Below are 18,636 nucleotides of genomic sequence, written 5' to 3'. Positions count from 1 at the left end.
GTTAATGCAAATGCTATGCTTGGACTTTAAGCAGAAACAAATCCAGCTATGGAAGCTGGACATGAGAAGGACACAGAGATTCAACTTCAAAATGTTCGTGGAAGTTTTTGATTAAGCCACATCTGTTCCAGCTCCATTAAACAATTTGATATCATTATAGAATTTTATATTGATTGCTAAATGATGGCTGAGAAGAAGTGATATTTCTGGTGCGGTAGTCGGATTTCACGATCCTTCATAACATGAATACTATATTAGAAATTGTCCGATGCTACAAATAAGAAGATCAGTTCTTTCTATTTAAGAGTCCGAAGGTCCTTCCATGCGGATGTAGTCGTACATAATTCCCTGGAAAGGACCCTGGCTCCTAGGCTGTGTGAGAAATATGGTGTTATCACCTTGAACAAGCCAAGTACTTCGTACATCGATATTATACAACCAATATAATCCATGGATTCCATGTCTCGCAATTGCATTGTCCCTACCAATCAGCCCTGTTGCAAAGTGAGCTGGATTTGCTTTTGAGTCGTTGAAACGAACCTAAGAAAAAGATAGAGATTAAGTTAGTTCATCACAATATAATTATCATGTCGAAAATTTGAGAAAGAAAGCTTTATGAGTATACTTGTAGTTCAGAAAGTGTAACAGATGCAAGTGCCACTCGAAGCTTGTAACTTCCAGATTGATCAACACTGTCAAGATGAAACTTAATCTGCCATGTGGTTGGCTGATACGAGTTCTGATCAGTCTTCCTGAAAGGTAAGAGTAATTACAAATCAATTTCATTCAATGTTGGTGTAAAGATGTACATTGAAAAGAGCTTATCACTTGATAATGAGTCAAATTCATAGTTACTTCGAACTTTATAGAAGCAGACATGAGGAAGACCAATGATAAAGGGTCAAAAGAATTTTAGAACTTGTCCAACTTGGTGCTAATGTTGTGATATTTTTATATGCATTTATAAATACGTGAAGGCAACATGTCAAACACCAAAACAAATAAATCTATAATAAAATTGTCCAAAGATGTCAGAAGAAGGTTTTGTTCCAACTTTGCTTGTCCACACATCGTTAGTCACAAATGATTAACCATGAAAATACTAAACGTGGAATCAAAATCAACACCCTTCTAAAGCTTGAAATTTAAAATCGGCAAGTATTTACAAATTTGAAGTCTATTGCAACCATAAAAGTAGTTACAAGGAAGAAGAGTATAAAGAACCAGCTTTAGTAATTAAGATCAAACAAGCCAAATGAAGAAATTAGGGAGTAGAAAAAGATGTAATCAGCACCACTGAACCTGAAAGTTTGTTCAAAATTGTTAAACTGAATCAGAGAGAGAGAGGCTGAAAATAGCACAAATTAATGTTGAGGAAACTTTACCTGGTAACCTGAGCAAAGAACCAATCTTTCTTATAGTCGCTGTCACCAACTGTATAGACAAGATCACTGTCTGGATATAAATCTGCATATCTCTCCCATAGGCCATATTGCCTAAATCTGTAAAAACAATGCAGGAGATTCTGTTTAATACTAAAATGAAGTACCAATTAAGAATACGACAGGTGTACAACACTAAAATAGGACATGATGATATCAAGTGCAGTCTTTTTTGAGAATAATCGTATCGGGTAGAGTCAAAGCGAAAAATATTGCCCTTCCTATGCCAATGCTGATCTCTGAAAATGGAACTACAGTACTTTTGAATAGATAACGTTTATACCCATCAGCTGGATCACTGATGTAGAGTCTGTTCACATAGTTAGGATTTGGATCTGGAATATAGAATTCAGCAGCAGAACGGTCAGGGATGCCTATTTCCCATAAGGTGACACCATCTCTTGGGGGTTCAAAAACAAGGTCACCCAAATCAATATTATTTCCTGTTTACAGAAGTTTAAAAATCATGAGATTTCCATAACAGATAAAAATAATCAAATGATTACTAAAACAACAAAGCGCATGGTTACTGTACAATGACCTGAGGTGATTGTTATAGTTGCATCATATTTGTAATCCCCAATAAAGCCAGGAACCCATGCATAAAGATTATAATCTCCAGTTCGAACATTTGTAATTGTGAAACTCCCATTCGCATCTGCTCTGGTCCAAAATTGGTATCCCTGATACAATCATAATACATAAGAATATAAGATACTAGGATGTTCTTTTATGGCTCATGTTTTGCTAAAACACAAAGTAAAAAAAAAAAAAAAAACATTATGCATATCTTCTAATTAAAAAAAAAGAATGCAAACTTTCATGGTCAACCTTGAGTTCTCTTTGCCATGATCCTGCTTCTCCTGGTAAAGCCAAACCAACATAAGCATCATTTGCATATATGTCGTCACCATCTATATACCTGAGGAAAGTATCCCAACTTAATTATATGAAAATCATCTCACACCAACTGGTAAGCCCATTATTATGCCACTTATCCTAGAGAGTAATGCAAATTGCAAACCATGATAAAAAATGTTCAGAAGAGGCTTTATATTTCCTTTATACACATAGAAAGTAAACCAATATATAGTTACCATAGTGGCCTATCCTTTTTTGCAAAGATTTTTTTTTCACCACACAGGAATAATTTAAACTATATAAATGTATGAGAAAAAAATAACAATCAGGACTTACTTGATTTATATTCATATGCTCTTTAATATAGCTCAAACCAGAACAGCTAATCAACTTCTAAGCAAATATATGAAAGTGGAGAATGAAACCTACCTATCTCGGACTAGTAATTTACCACTAACAGAACCTCTTTGCAAGCACTTTTGGAAGTCCTCTGAAACTGGAAAGTTATAAGGCCAACTCTCTACTTCGCTCTGCATCTGAATATACAGAATAGAAGCAAGGAAGTGTAAGCATGATCCAGTTGCATCTACAATTAATGACACCAAGACCTTCCATACGTAAATTCATAATGAATTCATGCATTTACTTAAAAAAAAAAGGCTCATTTAATTCCTTAGTAGTACAAGAATTTTAAAACAGTTGTCAAATTCAAATTTTGTGCAGACAAATCGAATTCTTAGCATGAATATTTCAGAATTTGCAATAACAAAGAAAACCATGCACATCAATTCTCAAAGAAAGTTCCTGGCATGCAAAATGGTTTGTTTCAATAACAAAAGTCAGTCTATACATATAATTGTGAATCCATCATATACCTTTCATTGATAGTCCATCCTTTTTTTGTTATTACCATTTTTGGAAGAGTTAAATTGGAATGACACTATTTATTTCATAAAGTGATGGAAGATTCAGCTATTTTAAACATTTTGAAAACACCTCTCAAGGTTCAAAAATGGAACATAATCCAAACAAATGCATGATGTAACCACTAGGCCACAGCCCTGTTTGCAAGAAAAACCAGCAATTGACTTATCAAATTGGTTAGCATCTTCAGAGTTAATATGATAGTAGTGGGTGACCTCAATTCAGAAACACTCGAAGACAGCTCTTCATTTTTAATATGCTAATAAGATTACATAATAACCTGAATTTTTGCATCCTCCCATAGCATTTTTGGATCGCTCTCATCCCAAGCGGAATTAAGGTAAATAAACACAGGGCCAAAAACTTTTTTCCAGTATTCTCCATTCCTGAATTTAGGCACAACATCTTGCCCGGCATAGTGAGCACTGACAAATACCTGAATATAGCAAGACAAACAATGCATAGATATTAAATATTCATAAAGATGTTTAAATCATAGGGAAAAAATTTGCAAGTCATTGTATCAGAAGAGTATTTATTAAGCAATAACAATTTCCATGGAATTTAATATAAATATAGTATTCTAGCCATTGATGTGCAAAACAGATATATGTCATCAAGATGCATTATGCATTACGCATTAAGTCATCAACTATCACATAAGAATCATGATTATGGAATAACAGGTGTAACACTATGAAGCAAAAAATATAATTGACAAGATATTGTATTTTCATCTGACGATGGTGGGGTGTGTGTGTGTGTGTGTGTGATTGTGTGTGTGTGTGTAGGGAGAGAATCCAACCAGAGAATTACCTGCAAGAAATCCTTGGGCAAACACTTTCCAAGACTCAACCACGAAACCCCCTCCATTTGAAGGAGGGATACAACTGCAATGCTATAGCCCAGTTTGCTATATTCCCACACATATAGATTAAGTACATTGAAGACAAAGAAACTAAATCAACAAGGTTATAATAGTAAATGATGAAATGAATTCTTAGACAGAAGAGGTGATATTTCAGGCATATCACAAACTCTAAAATTCTAGATCAAGAACTTTCCAGACAATATCAACAAATATCTATTACAACAATTTCAGCTGAAAAGCGGTTACGTCCTTTTTTTTTTGTGAGGGACAGCTTTTAGAAAACAAAAAATCATGTAAACAGACACATGGATCTAAATCTAAAATTGTAATGTATCCTTTCCATTTGTAATCGAAGTAAGTATCCTAAAGATAGTAAAGGGGGAAAAGAAAAGAAAACATCAAATAGCCACAGGAAGATTGAACTTCTGCATCTCAAGCTAATGAAATGCATAAGCATAATATGAATGCTTTGTAAATTGAAGCAGGTAGCAGGATCATAAATTGTCAGCTCAGTTGTGATGTAACACTTCTTGATACATAGCCACAAACGTACAAACACCAGTAGAATTCTTTCTCTGTTCACATTAATTTTTCCATGTCTTCTCATTTGTTGTGTGCAAACAAAAGGATACTGTAATCTATATTATAATTTACTTCACTAAGGAGGAGTGTCACAATCTAATGTACTTTAAGAAGTTATAAATGACGCCAATGGGACTTGGGTCCGTCGGTTTGCACCTCTCTCCTCAACCAATGTATTAGGAAGAGGTTTTTGGTTTGATCCCTCATGGTGGCATTCCCACCGTATTTCGCATGAAAGAAAAAAAAAAGGAAGTTATGTATAGGTCATGAGGACATATTAAGACTATATAAAGGAAGATGATATGAAGAAATTCCAACAATGATAACATATTGACATTACAAGATTTTTGGCCTGTCAATAATGTATACGGTCTTTTGACAGGACCATTATGCCTAAAGCTTTCTATTATGAAAGAGAAGCAGAAGCTAGAAAAAGACTAAATTAGAAAAATTATGATACTTACAGAAAGGGTGGTAGGACCAACATGAGAGGTTAGATTCTGCTTAACAGGCCCTCCTGCTCGGAACTCATCACTGGGTGTGATCTGCCAAAAGCCAATTGGAGGATCAAAACTTATCCATCCATGGACCTTGATGTCTTGATCTTCACAGGAGTATTGATACTTGTCATCCACCTAGATGGACATTTTCTTAAATCAGGTACCGTGTATGTAAATGGAAATAATAAGCATGTAATTAGGGTTTTCTTAACATGTTTAGCTTACCTCTCCTTTGAGGTCTGGATTAATTGGATTAATGAGGAGGACAGCCTCAGGGTATGCTAATTGCTGACATCTTCCAGGCATGCGATCATCAGGCATGGGCATGATTCTCTGCCTATTGTCTGATATTGCCATGTAGTGAAACCTATAATTGCATACAAATTGGATAAATATATTCGCATAGAAATATAAAGTAAAATGAGCTGAGAGTAAATGAGCAAACTTAGTACTTTTTCTAAGATGGTTAAATGAAAATCAATTGCCATTATAGGCAATCTAAGTTAATGACCATTTTTTCCATATTTTGGGACATAAGCAACTAAGATTAAAAGAGGATGAGCTTGCTGCAATGGTAAGGTTGTTCCACTGTGACCTGAAGGTCACAAGTTTGACACATGAAAATAACCTTTTTTCCATGGGAGGCTAAGGCTACATATATTCAACCCTCCCCAGACCTCGTAATGGGGGAGCCTCATGCACTAGGCTGGTCATTTAAGCAGCTAAGATTAAAAATCACATTGGGTAGGATCAGATGACTTATCTACATAACTGCGTATTAACTTATTAAAACATTCTTCATTTATGTAAAACTTTAATGGAGGGTAGTGGAAGTCCACTTACTTGTCTTTCCTAAGCTTGAAAGCAATCCGGGTTTCCCCTATATCGAAGTCAGGCCATCCTTCTAGGTGTTCATAGATTGCATAGGTGTAGAATCCTGAGCAGCCACGGAGCACCACAAACCTACAAACTTCTGTAACTATTAGTATCTCATAACCTTTCCAATTTCAAGAGGAGAATGGATGATTGGAACTTGATGCACCTTTTGTCTATGTTTAAGGGGACAAGTGTGCCTTTGAGGGACGGAGCCCATGATCTTGTGAATGAAACTTCTACTTGCTCTTCATTCTGACATAGTATTCTAAAATCTGTTCCTTTTATCCTGTAAGGCAATTTATAGGATCAACTATTATAAAATTTTATATTCAGGTTAAAGGTAGTAAAGAAAAAAAGCAAAGGAAGAGATTCACTCACACATCAAATATACCAGAGGTTCCAGTATCATTCCAGACAAGATCCCAATACCTAAATGCTCAGTGGAAACAAGGTTTAGCAACAACTTTAAAATGTCGTATCATTACAAGAGAAAATAGTATCTATATCTATCCTATGTTCATCCACATTGTCTCACAAAAGTGACACTTGGTCTAATCTTATCCCCACTCAAGAACCAGACCGATAAACTGCAAGAAGTTAGCAGCTGAGTTTTCGGGCTCCAAGCATTTTCAAAAGCCCGTTCAGTAAGTGAAAAGAAACTTGGCATTCATAAAAATGCTCAAAATACATCAGAAGTCCATAAAAGATTGGGCAAAGTAATCAGTTTATGGAAGCAGTTCAACTAATACGATAAGTTCATGCATAAGGCTGTATCTGGATTTTAATTTTTTTTATTTTAATTACCATTACACCTTTTTCTTTAATTTCTTTTTAAATCAAAAACTTTAGTAGGTGTTTCGCTGCTAAAAGGAGAAAAATTCAAACATAAAAAAAAAAAAAGATGATTGGGAGGGAGAAATCATCATGTTGAATTCCTAGTAAAATAAGAAGTTTTCAGTTTCATTCTGAAATTGTATATATCTGATCTGCATCAAAACAACCTAACACCCAGTTTTATAAAACCATATATCTTTTTTTTAAAAAAGAAAAAAAAGGGGTAAAAGACATTCCATATTACACCAACATGCACCTGTGGCACAAATAACAAAAAGAAAAAGAAAAAAAAAAAGCTTATAGCATCAATATGCAATATTATATCTGACAAGTCATGCTATATATTCTCAAAATTCATGAGCTGTAGAGTATACAAAATTTCAGAATCATCTACTTTATGAATAAATCCAAACTACTTGGAGATTATTGTAACTATGATCCCAATATGATGCTACCTACCCCCTGTTATCTTCTTTATTAAGAACTTCCAGCAGATTATCAACACCATTATATCGAACTCCCGTTACGATCCCATCAGGATTTGACAGCGTCAACTGCAGAATGCCATTATCTATGATCACCTGCATTCATTCTCCATCAGCACCATTTTTTTACCCATTGGTAAACAACTAGACATCCAATATATAACTCAACAGCATGACAATCAAATCAAAGAGTCAGCACATACATGTCGATCTTGAACAACAAGCCTCACACCGATGGGCGACATGGCTTGCGAACACGAACAACAACCTCGTAACGCTTTCCTGCGATTGCATGAAAACAAGCATAAGCTTAATTGCACTTATATAATGCTAGAGATATACTTCATGACGTAGGTAGCATCATCCATATGCGTCTCACCTTAGCTTTTGGATAGGTCCCATTGCGTTGGAGATTAGCTTGGGCTTTTGTAGCAGGATCCAGATCTTTGCTCCAAGTGCGTTTTATTATGTCTTGGCTTGGAATCTAAGCATCCATATCTTTAAAGCCAAGACGGTTGTTTTGGAAACAAAGCATCCGGATTTTTTTCCTTTTATATTTCCTGCAGCCTTACGAATAGGGCGATCAGAAAGCAGGGATCCATATGCAATTATCGAATAGGACAGGGGCTTCTATGCAAAAATCCTAAATGGCCGCATCATTAGAAAAATCTAAAAACGGGGTAAATGAGTAAGGTTACCGCTGGAGGAGACGACAGAGGTGGCGACGACGCAGGACTGGATGACCGTATTCTCCCGGCGGTGAGCTGTTGCTTAAGAATACAGGCCAGCTCCAGAACCTTGGCCCACGTCTTCACGCGAAGAAGAACCCTAACAAGCCGGCGGAGACGTTGAGGGAGGGGATGGTACCAGTGGTGAGATTAAGCTTCATGACGATGATGCATATCATCGCCCCGAGGAGTCCGCTCACCGCGAAGTCGCGCACCGTCAGCTGCTCCCGCCACGTCGGCACCCGCTTCCCGTCGAACCGCTCTCTATCGACACCGCCTCCGCCGTCCTCCTCTTCCGCCTTCCGCCGCCGAAGCTGGTGGCTGCTCTCCTCCACCACCGCCTTCATCGCCAGCTCCTCCGCCTCGCCATCTCGCCAGGCTTTCCTCCCCCGGCAATCTCTCTGGTCAGAGGTAATGTTCCAAAATGGGGAAAGGTTGGAGAAGGCCATAGAATGGGTGCTTACAAGGGAGCGGCGACGTCTGATGGAGACTGGACGGCGGTGATGACTGGTGCAACGCCACATCGGGGAGTATGATGACTTCAATGGGGATTGGAGATCCTCTTGGAACTTGGAAGTGACGATCATTTTAACTGGGAACGAGTAAAGTTGCACCTGAACGGTTCACCTGGTTAAAGCCCGGGTTCAGGTGGGTTTTATGAGGGTGAAATTGTAATTGCGCTGCGAGAAGAAATTGGATGTATGAAGAATTGGATCTTCGAACCGGGCGTACAAAGTTCGGGGGATTGGACGGGGGATTTGTGAAAGAGACCCGTGGGGATGGCTTTTGGTTTGACCATCCTACCCACCAAAATAGTGGTTGTGGTTGGCCCACGTTCACATCGAACGGGTCGGATATTTTATTAATAAAATTATTTAAAATAAGTTTAACTAATATATTCTTATTTATTCTCATATTTTTATATTTTTAATTATTTTAAATGAATATGAAACAGTTTATTATCAAGAAATAATATTTTTTATATCCTGGAAATCCATGCATGGTCCAATGAAATGTGCGAGGGAGATGTAATGGCAGGGGCAAAGTAGGCAGATCTCGTATGAGGAAGTCTGAATGGTTATGATTATCTTAGAAAAAATATTTTTTTAATATAATAATGTTTAATTGATTTAAATATGTGTAGAATATTGTATCAAAGGCAGTATCCCTTAGAACCTTGTAAAATACTAAGCAGAGTGTTCTCCAAACAAATGCTAAAAATAGAAATATTATTTATGTTTTGGAACTTCAAACTAATTTAAGTGGTTTAGAGAATACTTAAATTATGATGCTAAATTAGAGTTATTAATCATCTTTGCTGTTGCTTGGGAAATGATTATGAAATTGAAAAGTCATTATCTGATGTATAAAAAGCCGCCAACCGATGGTGACAGAAAAAAAATGGTGAGATTAAAGGAAACAAGGCACCTAATATCGAAGACCAACGGAAAAAATTAAAACAAAAGAAAATAAAAAAGGCAAAGAGAAACAAAAATTTTTAATAAGAATTCAATTGTGACTGCTGCCGCGAATAAGAATTTAATTGTGACTGCTGCCGCTAAAACCGCTGAAAGCTTTCTCTGTTAGTATTTTTCTGACTTATGAATCAAAAGATTTTAAACCAATACACTTCGTCCAATGAACTGTTTCACGTCGGAGCTCGGTCTAGCTACAGCCATCTATCTTAAGTTACAGTTTTGCACTATCCAAACAATATATTGTCTGATGGGGATGACCATTTTTGGCTAATGTAGCAGTATAGAGCATTTCAGTTTATATATATATATATATATATATATATATATATATATATATATATATATATATATATATATATATATATATATATTGGAAGGTGAATAGGATAATTGTTTTTTTCGCTGCTCAGTATTTAGAAGAGGTTCTATGGCCTTTCTAGGGAATATCCTCTGCTTTCGGCCGCCGAAGGGTAATCTCATGTAGAGCAGTAATCCATAAAAGACACAAAAAAAAATCTTACTTATATTTATTTTATTATTTACAAAATCGAAAGAAGGATGGTGGTTGGAAACTTTTTATTAAAAAAAAAAAAAGGTGCGGCAAGAATTAGGTACCTCCACCATGTTGTTCGTACGTGGGTTAAATTGGAGGAATTGATGTGACAGAGAAAAAGCACGCCTCGGAGTTGGTAGGCATGGGAGTTCATTAATTGCTCAATCTCAAACACATCTTGGATATTGTCCTACTGTTTTTGATTTTAGAGTAAAAAAATAAAATTAAAAAATAATTAGATGCGTGTCCCATCCCAAGAGTCTCACTCTATATTAATAACTTGAACTAGTTTGAAACTCAAATTCAGAATTTTCACTTGAAGAGAATTCTCACTTACGTAAAAATTAAATAGGCTGAATCCTTGGGCAGACGCCACTTAAAATTCAAATCCAGAATCTATGACTTATAAGAAGATAGGTATCATCACCAAGATAAGTATCGGCATCCCATTGGATCTTTTGCAAGTGGGACACTTTGCAAGTAACACTATATTGTTCAGAAAACAAAAAAAAACTAATCAATTTTTTTTTCCTACTTGCAGTTTATGTAGTTTATTTTAGATTTACCATTCATTTGCTATGCTACTCAATGAAATAAAATATAAAAATAACCAGAAAAGAAGCTACAAAAGATACACTATAAATGAATGAAATAGTTTTTTTTTTCTTTGTAGTGCATCACAAGGCTAAACATTAAGAATCCTACTGAATAAACGAGAACTCAAATCAACTCTCACATTCTTAACAAGAGCTGGAGGATAGAGATCCGTCCATGTAATAGATCATGTGGCTTGAACCCCTTCTTTGAAAATTCAGCCTGCCAATTAATTGACTTCCTTGCATACGCAAGCACATAGCATAAACAACAAGGGTTCAAGGTTGGATTGCATGTAGATGTGGGTGTGCATGGTAAGAGCTTTGTTGATAGCCTCTATACCACTCTAGAGTGCCCTTCAATCCAAATCTTTGAAGCACGAAGATTGATCCTTGCAAACCGGACTTCATCTCAAGCACCATGTAGCTCTGCATCTACCAGTCTAATAGAGTGAAGATGTCTCAATCCTCCAACCAATATACTCCCATTCTCACCTCTATTGACAGCCACAACCCACCAAGAAAAATTCTCTTGGAGGGGCCCATCAAAATTAACCTTTACTACTGAGCTTTGGAAAATTCGAATTAAAAGCAAGAGTAGTAGTAGAAGATATCAATAGGTTAGTGATTCCCAAGAGATCAGCTTCAATAGGTCAGCTTATGAGGTAATAATCCTATCGTAATGCTCCTTCAGTACAAGTGGGACAACAAATTCTTGTTGGATTTTGTTGAGTACTTTTGAACACTTACTCAGCCCTTGACAACTGTATTTCAAGCATAATATAGGCCACAAAGGACCTTGAAAACTTGACCAACAAACCTGTAGCGACCTAAGACTTCATTCAAAAAGGCTAACCAAAAGATGTTATTTGGTTTTTTTGGTTGCGAATATGTACCTAAGATCTACCCAATGCATGGTCGAATAGGACTAAATATATGCCTGCATTGGTCCTTACAAACTCTCCTCATATAAGTCCAAGCTCATCACTAAGTTAAGGATCCAAGTCCATGTAAATTCAATCACAAGTACTACAAATCCAATCACAAGTACTACAAATTTAATCACAAATACTATAATTAGCTCGTAGTTAACCCAATTTAGAAACACATAAGATCTTACCTAAAAAGGTTGTCTATAAGGTATAATTGAATTCCTTGGCCTTGTGTAATTATCCAAAATCTATCTGGTATATAGCCGATGTGGAATTAAATACGAGCTATACATGGGTCTTAACATACTCTACTCTTTAAGCCTTGGTGTCCTCACTAGTATATAGGTCTAACTATATTCAAATTCAATCACAAATACCGCAATCAGCCCAAAATGGGAGCACATTGTATCTAGGAGGCCCTAAGATGTACCTACATTGGAGGGATATTTTTCTATGGAATAGCGTGAAAACAAATATTGCTCGGTATATCTACCAGTGTTTATTAAGCCATCTGAATCTTAGAAGACAGGCTGAGGGTCTATGTCTTGGACTTAGGAGATGCATGGGGAAGTCCTTAGTCACAAATAGAGTTTTCTTGCAACAATAGTTATGAAGCAAGTATTCGGAGGGTTCTTTTTGAGACATTATCCACTAGGAAGTGCAAGTCTTCTATTTATTGGGATGGTGTGAAAAAGAGGAATGATCGATTTATATTACTACCAGCTCTATCAAGTGTGCACAATGTGTTTAATGTGTTAACATTAGGGAAGCATGCGCTGAACCCTAGCCATGTATTAGAATATGAGTTGCTACAACTTCATGAGAATGCGACCTACGAGCAGCACCCAATATGGAATGTGGATAGGAAGGATCAAATCTTTGACAAACGGAATCATTCATTATGTAAAAGTTCAATGAAATAATCACACCAAAAGGAAGGCTACTTGGGAGCTCAAAGATGAGCTCAAGTTTTTGAAACTTCTAGTAAGTTAATTTCAAGGGTGAAATTATTTTTAATGAGGATAAAATTACTAATCTATCTACATCGACTTGGACTAGACCAACACAACTTGTATTTTGAGCATATGCTTTGCATGTGATGGAGCCCTATCGAGACTCCCAATGAGAGTCAAAAAGCTTGACAACTCCTATTGGAGTCAGAGTTCCAAAGGCTGCCGAAGGCAAGAAAGAGCTGGTTGTGCTCATGCTATAGCAGTGTGAGCAGCCGATTCACCACCAAAAAAAAAAAAAAGAAAGGAAAAAAAAAGTAAAAAGAAAAAAGTAACCAAGAAGATCAATTATTTCTATTTAAGAGTTTGAGGGTCCTTCCATTCGGATGTAGTCATACATAATTCCCTGAAAGGGGCTCTGGCTGTTAGGCTGAGTGAGAAATATCGTATTATCACCTTGAACAAGCCAATTATTTTGTATATTGATATTGTACAACCAATACAATCCATGGATTCCATGTCTCGCAATTGCATTATCCTTGCCATTCAGCTCTGCTGTAAAGTGAGGAGGATTTGCTTTCAAGTTGTTAAAATGAACCTTAGCCAAACATAGAGATCAAGTTAGTTCATCCCAATATAGTTATCACGTCATAAATTTGAGTGAGAAAGTTTCATGAGCATACTTGTAGTTTAGAATGAGTAGCAGATGCAAGTGCTACTCGAAGATTATAACTTCCAGACGGATTAACACTATCAAGATGAAACTTAATCTGCCACGTGGTTGGTTTATATGAGTTCTGATCAGTCTTCCTGAAAGGTAAGAACAATTACAAATCAATTTCATTCAATGCTGACGCAAAGATGTAATCTGGAAGGAACTTATTACTTGATAATGAGAGAAAATCATAATTAGTTCAAACGTTTATAGAAACAGACATGAAGAAGACAAAAGAACTTGTCCAACTTGGTGCTAATGCTGTAATTATTTTATATGCATTTGTAAATGTGGGAAGGCAACATGTCAAACACTAAAAACACATATATCTAATTTTATATAGTAAAATTGTCCAATGTTTATCAAAAGAAGGATCAGATCCAATTTTGTTTTGCTTGCCCACACATCATAAGTCGCAAATGATTAACCATGAAAATACTAAATGGCGAATCAAAATAAATGCCATTCTAAAGCTTGAAAATTGAAATAGCCAAGTATTTGCAAATTTGAAGTCTATTTACAACCATGTAAGTAATTACAAGGCAGAAGAGTATTAACAACATAATTTGGCAACTAAGATCAAACCAACCAAATGAAGAAATTAGGGTGTTAAAAAAGATAGTCAGCCAGTGAACCTATAATTTTTTTCAAAATTGTTGAGCTGAATCTCCTTTGAAAAGAGCATAAATTAAGGTTGAGGAAATATTACCTGGTAACTTGGGCAAAGAACCAGTCATTCTTATAGTCGCTTTCACCATTTGTATAGACAAGATCTCCGTTTGGATATAAATCTGCATATCTCTCCCATAGACCATATTGTCTAAATCTGTAAAAGCAATGCGGGAGATTCTGTTTAATAATAAAATAAAGTACCAATTAAGAATACGGCAGGTGTTCGATGCTAAAATAGGACATGATGATATCAAGTACATCCCTTTTTTGAAAAATAATCGCATCGAGTAGAGTCAAAGCGAAAAATATTGCCCTTCCTATGCCAATGCTGATCTCCAAAAATGAAACTACACTACTTTTGAATAGTTAATATATACAACCTATCAGCTGAATCATTGATGTAGAGTCTGTTAACATATTTGAGATTTGGATTTGGAATATAGAATTCAGCAGCAGAACGGTCAGGGATGCCTATTTCCCATAAGGTGACACCATCTCTTGGTGGTTCAAAAACAAGGTCACCCAAATCAACATTATTTCCTGTTTACAGAGGTTCAGAAATCATGCCATAAGAGATAATAATAATCAAATGATCACTAAAAGAACAATGCATATGGTTAATGTACAATAACCTGAGGTGATTGTTATAGTTGCATTATATTTGTAATCCCCAATAAAGCCAGGAACCCATGCATAAAGATTATATTGTCCAGTTCGGACATTTCTAATTGAGAAACTCCCATTGGCATCTGCTCTGGTCCAAAATTGGTATCCCTGATAGAATCAAAGTACATAAGATACTAAGATATGTTCATTTATGGCCCGAGCTTTGCTAAAACAAAAATAGAACCTAAAAATATCATTATCCATTTTTTTAATAAAAAACATAAACTTAAATGGTTAACCTTGCATTCTCTTAGCCACGATCCTGCTTCTCCTGGTAGAGCCAAACCAACATAAGAACCATTTGCATATATGTCTTCCCCATGTATGTACCTGCGGATAACATCCCAATTTAATTATATGAAAATCATTGCACCAACCAATAAGCCCATTATTATGCCTATTATCCCTAGGAACTAATGCAAACCATGCAAATCCTTACGCGAAAAGAAGTTTTTTCTTCACCACACAAGAATAATATTAGGCTGTGTAAATGTATGAGAAAAAAATAACAATCAGGACTAGATGAATTGAATTTTTATGCTCTTCAATATATGAAACTGAAAGAGCTAGTAAACTTTGAAGAAAAATATATGAAGTGGAGAACCAGACCTACCTATCTCGAACTAGTAGTTTACCACTAACAGAACCTCTTTCTGAGCTCTTTTGGAAGTCCTTTGAACCCGGAAAGCTATAAGGCCAACTCTTGACTTCTCTCTGCATCTGAAAATATAGAATAGAAGCAAGGAAGTGTAAGCATGATCCAATTACATCTACTATTAATTATAGCACTACGTCCCATGTATAAATTCATTATGACTTCATGCATTTACTTAAAAAATTGCTCATTTAATTCCTTAATAGTATTATAATTTTGAAACAGTTGCTCAAATTCAAATTTTGTTCAGAAAAATTGAATACTTAGCATGAATATTTTAGAATTTGGAATAACACAGAAAACCATGCACATAAATATTCAGACAATGTTTTTGGCACACAATGGTTTGTTTCAATAACAAAAGTTAGTATACATGTACAATTGTCAAGCCATTGTAAAACTTTCATCAAACAGTCCATCCTTTTTTTTTCACTATTAGCATTTTTGGAAAAGTTAAAGTGGGATCTGATGGAAGAATCATCCATTCGAACATTCAGAGAACACTTCTCAAGGTTCAAAAATTGAAAATACTCCCAAAAAATGCATGATGCGGCCACTAGGACCCAGCTGTTCGCAAGAAAAACCAGCAATTGAATTATCAAATTGGCTAGCATTTTCAAAGTTAATATGGTAGTAGAGGACGACCTCGATTAATAAACACTGCAAGACAGCTCTTCATTTCTAATATGCTAATAAGATTATATAATAACCTGCATTTTTGCATCCTGCCAGAGCGCCTTTGGATTTTTCCCATCTGAAGCGGAATTAAGGTAAACAAACACAGGGCCAAAAACTTTTTTCCAGTACTCTCCATACCTGAATTTAAGTACTTCCCCGGAGTAGTGAGAGCTAACAAACATCTGAATACAGCAAGAATACATAGAATATCAAATATTTATAAGATCTTCAAATGATAGGCATAAAATGCAGCAAAACCAAAAAACAAAAATTTCAGTCATTGTATCAGAAAGAGTCTTTATTGAGCAGTAACAAGTGCGATGGAATTTAATCTAAACACAGTATTGTAGACATTGACATGGAAGAAACAGATATATCTTAGATGACATGCATTTTGCGTTAAGTCATCAACTATCACATAAGAATCATGATTTGAGAATAAAGGGAGCAACATTTTGAAGCCAAAAATATAACTCAAGATATTGTATTTTCAACCGAAGATAGAGGTGTGTGTTGAGTATAGGGAGGGAAAACCCAACCAAAGAATGTATGCACCAAATCCTTGGGAAAATGCTTTCCAGGACTCAACCACAGAACCCCCTCCATTTGAAGGAGGGATACATGTATAGGGCTATGGCCACCTTGCTATATTGCCTCACATACAGATTAAGCAGATTGAAGACAGAGAAATTAAACCAACAAGGCCATAATTGTAAATGATGAAATTAATTTTTAGGCAGAGGAAATGATATTTCAGGCATATTACAAACTCTAAATTTCTAGATCAAGTACTTTCCTTAAACTATCAATAAATATTTATTACAACAATTTTAGCTGAAAAGCTTTTTTTTTTTTGAGGGGCATCTTTTAGAAAACAAAAAATTGCGTAATCAAACACATAGATCTAAATCCAAAAAGGTATCGTATCCTTTCCATTTGTTATCGAAGTAGGTATCCTAAGGATAGTAAAGAGGAAAAAGAAAAGAAATATTGAATAACCACAAGAAGATTGAACTGCTGGCAATTGCAACATCAAATTATATATAGACGAATCACAAGCTAATCAAATGCGTAAGAACAACGTGAATGCTTTGTAAGTTGAAGTAAGTAGTAGGATCATCAATTGTCAGCTCGGTTGTGATGTAGTAATTATTGATGACACATAGCCAAATGCAAATACTTGTAGAATTCTCTATATGTTCTCGTTAATTTTTGCATGTCTTCTCATTTGGTATGCAAGCAAAAGTGTCATATAATCTATATTATAATTTACTTAACCAGGGAGGTGTGCGACAATTCAATGTACTTTAAGTTGTAAATGATGCTAATGGGACTTGAGTCCATGGTTTGCACCACTCTCATCCTCAGCTCAGATGCTGGGAAAAGGTTTTTGGTCTGATCCTGCATGGTGGCATTGCTACTTTCTCAAAAAAAAAAAAAAAAAAGTTATGAATAGGTCACTGAGACATATTAAGAGTATATACAAGAAGATGATTTGAAGAAATTTCAACAATAATAACATATTGATGTTACATGTTCTTCGGCCTTCCATAATGTATATGATGTTTTGATAGGACCATTGTGTCTGAAGTTTTCTGTTGTAAAGGAGAATCTGAAGCTAAAAAACTTGAATTAGAAAAGTTATAATACTCACAGCAAGGGTTGTAGGACCAACATGAGAGGTTAGATCTTGCTTAAGAGGTCCTCCCGTTCGGAATTCATCACTGGGAGTGATTTGCCAAAAGCCAATTGGAGGATCAAAACTTATCCATCCATGGACCTTGTTGTCTTGATCTTCACAGGAGTATTGATACTTGTCATCCACCTTGACAGACATTTTCTTAAATCAGATGCCATGAAAATGAAAATAATAAGCTTGTAATAAAGGTTTTCTATAATATCTTTAGCTTACATCTCCTTTGAGTTGCGGATTAATTGGATTAGTGAGGAGAACAGCCTCAGGGTATGCTAACTGCTGACATCTTTCAGGCGTACGATCTTCAGGCATGGGCATAATTCTCTGCTTGTTGTCTGATATTGCCATATAGTGGAACCTATAAATGCATACAAAATGGATTACCACATCCTCAAAGAAATATAAAGTAAAATGAGCTGAGAGTAAATGAGCAAACCTAGTACATTTGTTAAGATGGTTAAACTAGAAATCAACTGCCATTATATGCAAGCTAAGTTAATGAACGTTTGTTCCATACTCTGGGACATAAACAATTAAGATGAAAAAGGATGAGCTTTGGTGCAACAGTAAAGTTTATTGGAACCCAAGATCTCACTCAAAATAGCTAGCCAAAAGATATTTTTGAGTTCTTTAGTTATGTATAAGTATCCAAAATCTTCTCAGCGAATAAATGATGTGTGAGTAAATATACGCCCGTACGGGTCCTGACATATTTTTTCTGTTCAAGCCATGGCGTCTTCATTAGACTAAGGGTTCAAATCCATTCAAATCTAATTATAAGCACCATGATCGGCCCGTGGTCAACCTCCATGAACCTATGCTGCGGTGTCCCCTAGTTTACATAGGCTATGGGTCGAGTTCACTCTGATGCAATTTGTCATGACCCAAGATTTTACCTAAAATAGCTAGCCGGAAGGTATTTTTTGGATTCACCGAGGCGGATTA

General features: G+C 35.8%; 1 protein-coding gene across 3 annotated transcripts; it reads right to left on the bottom strand.

Moving 5' to 3' along the window:
• Positions 1 to 237: 237 nt before the first annotated feature.
• On the bottom strand, positions 238 to 8,707 carry LOC103701115 (uncharacterized). 3 transcript variants are annotated; one of them, XM_008783090.6, is made up of 17 exons: positions 8,074 to 8,707; positions 7,755 to 7,935; positions 7,579 to 7,657; positions 7,350 to 7,471; positions 6,435 to 6,485; positions 6,223 to 6,342; positions 6,024 to 6,143; positions 5,406 to 5,547; positions 5,145 to 5,315; positions 3,508 to 3,663; positions 2,733 to 2,839; positions 2,274 to 2,364; positions 1,984 to 2,125; positions 1,726 to 1,885; positions 1,386 to 1,502; positions 626 to 752; positions 238 to 540 (listed from the first exon to the last, which is right to left on the bottom strand). In XM_008783090.6, exons 2-17 carry the CDS (start codon positions 7,775 to 7,777, stop codon positions 301 to 303), a joined length of 1,968 nt encoding a protein of 655 aa, XP_008781312.4. In that variant the 5' UTR covers positions 7,778 to 7,935; positions 8,074 to 8,707; the 3' UTR covers positions 238 to 300. The 3 variants fall into 3 exon arrangements, with proteins under 3 accessions (XP_008781312.4, XP_088568687.2, XP_088568686.2); XM_088712561.2 differs by having other exon boundaries at positions 5,166 to 5,315; XM_088712560.2 differs by having other exon boundaries at positions 7,755 to 7,942; positions 8,074 to 8,688.
• Positions 8,708 to 18,636: the final 9,929 nt, after the last annotated feature.

Source organism: Phoenix dactylifera, chromosome 16 (genome assembly GCF_051530095.1).
Source record: "Phoenix dactylifera cultivar Ajwa chromosome 16, Ajwa_hap1_PhDact_Kaust_v1.1, whole genome shotgun sequence".
Taxonomy (NCBI): Eukaryota; Viridiplantae; Streptophyta; class Magnoliopsida; order Arecales; family Arecaceae; genus Phoenix; species Phoenix dactylifera.
This window is presented reverse-complemented; position numbering and strand designations above follow the sequence as displayed.

Excerpts from the sequence above, each read along its gene's own strand:
- LOC103701115 (XM_008783090.6), bottom strand. The coding sequence starts at position 7,777 with ATGGGACCTATCCAAAAGCTAAG. Across the intron at positions 5,548-6,023 it reads TTCAAGCTTAGGAAAGACAA|GTTTCACTACATGGCAATAT; the intron begins GTAAGTGGACTT and ends ATGCAATTATAG. Across the intron at positions 2,126-2,273 it reads CATGGCAAAGAGAACTCAAG|GGATACCAATTTTGGACCAG; the intron begins GTTGACCATGAA and ends TGATTGTATCAG.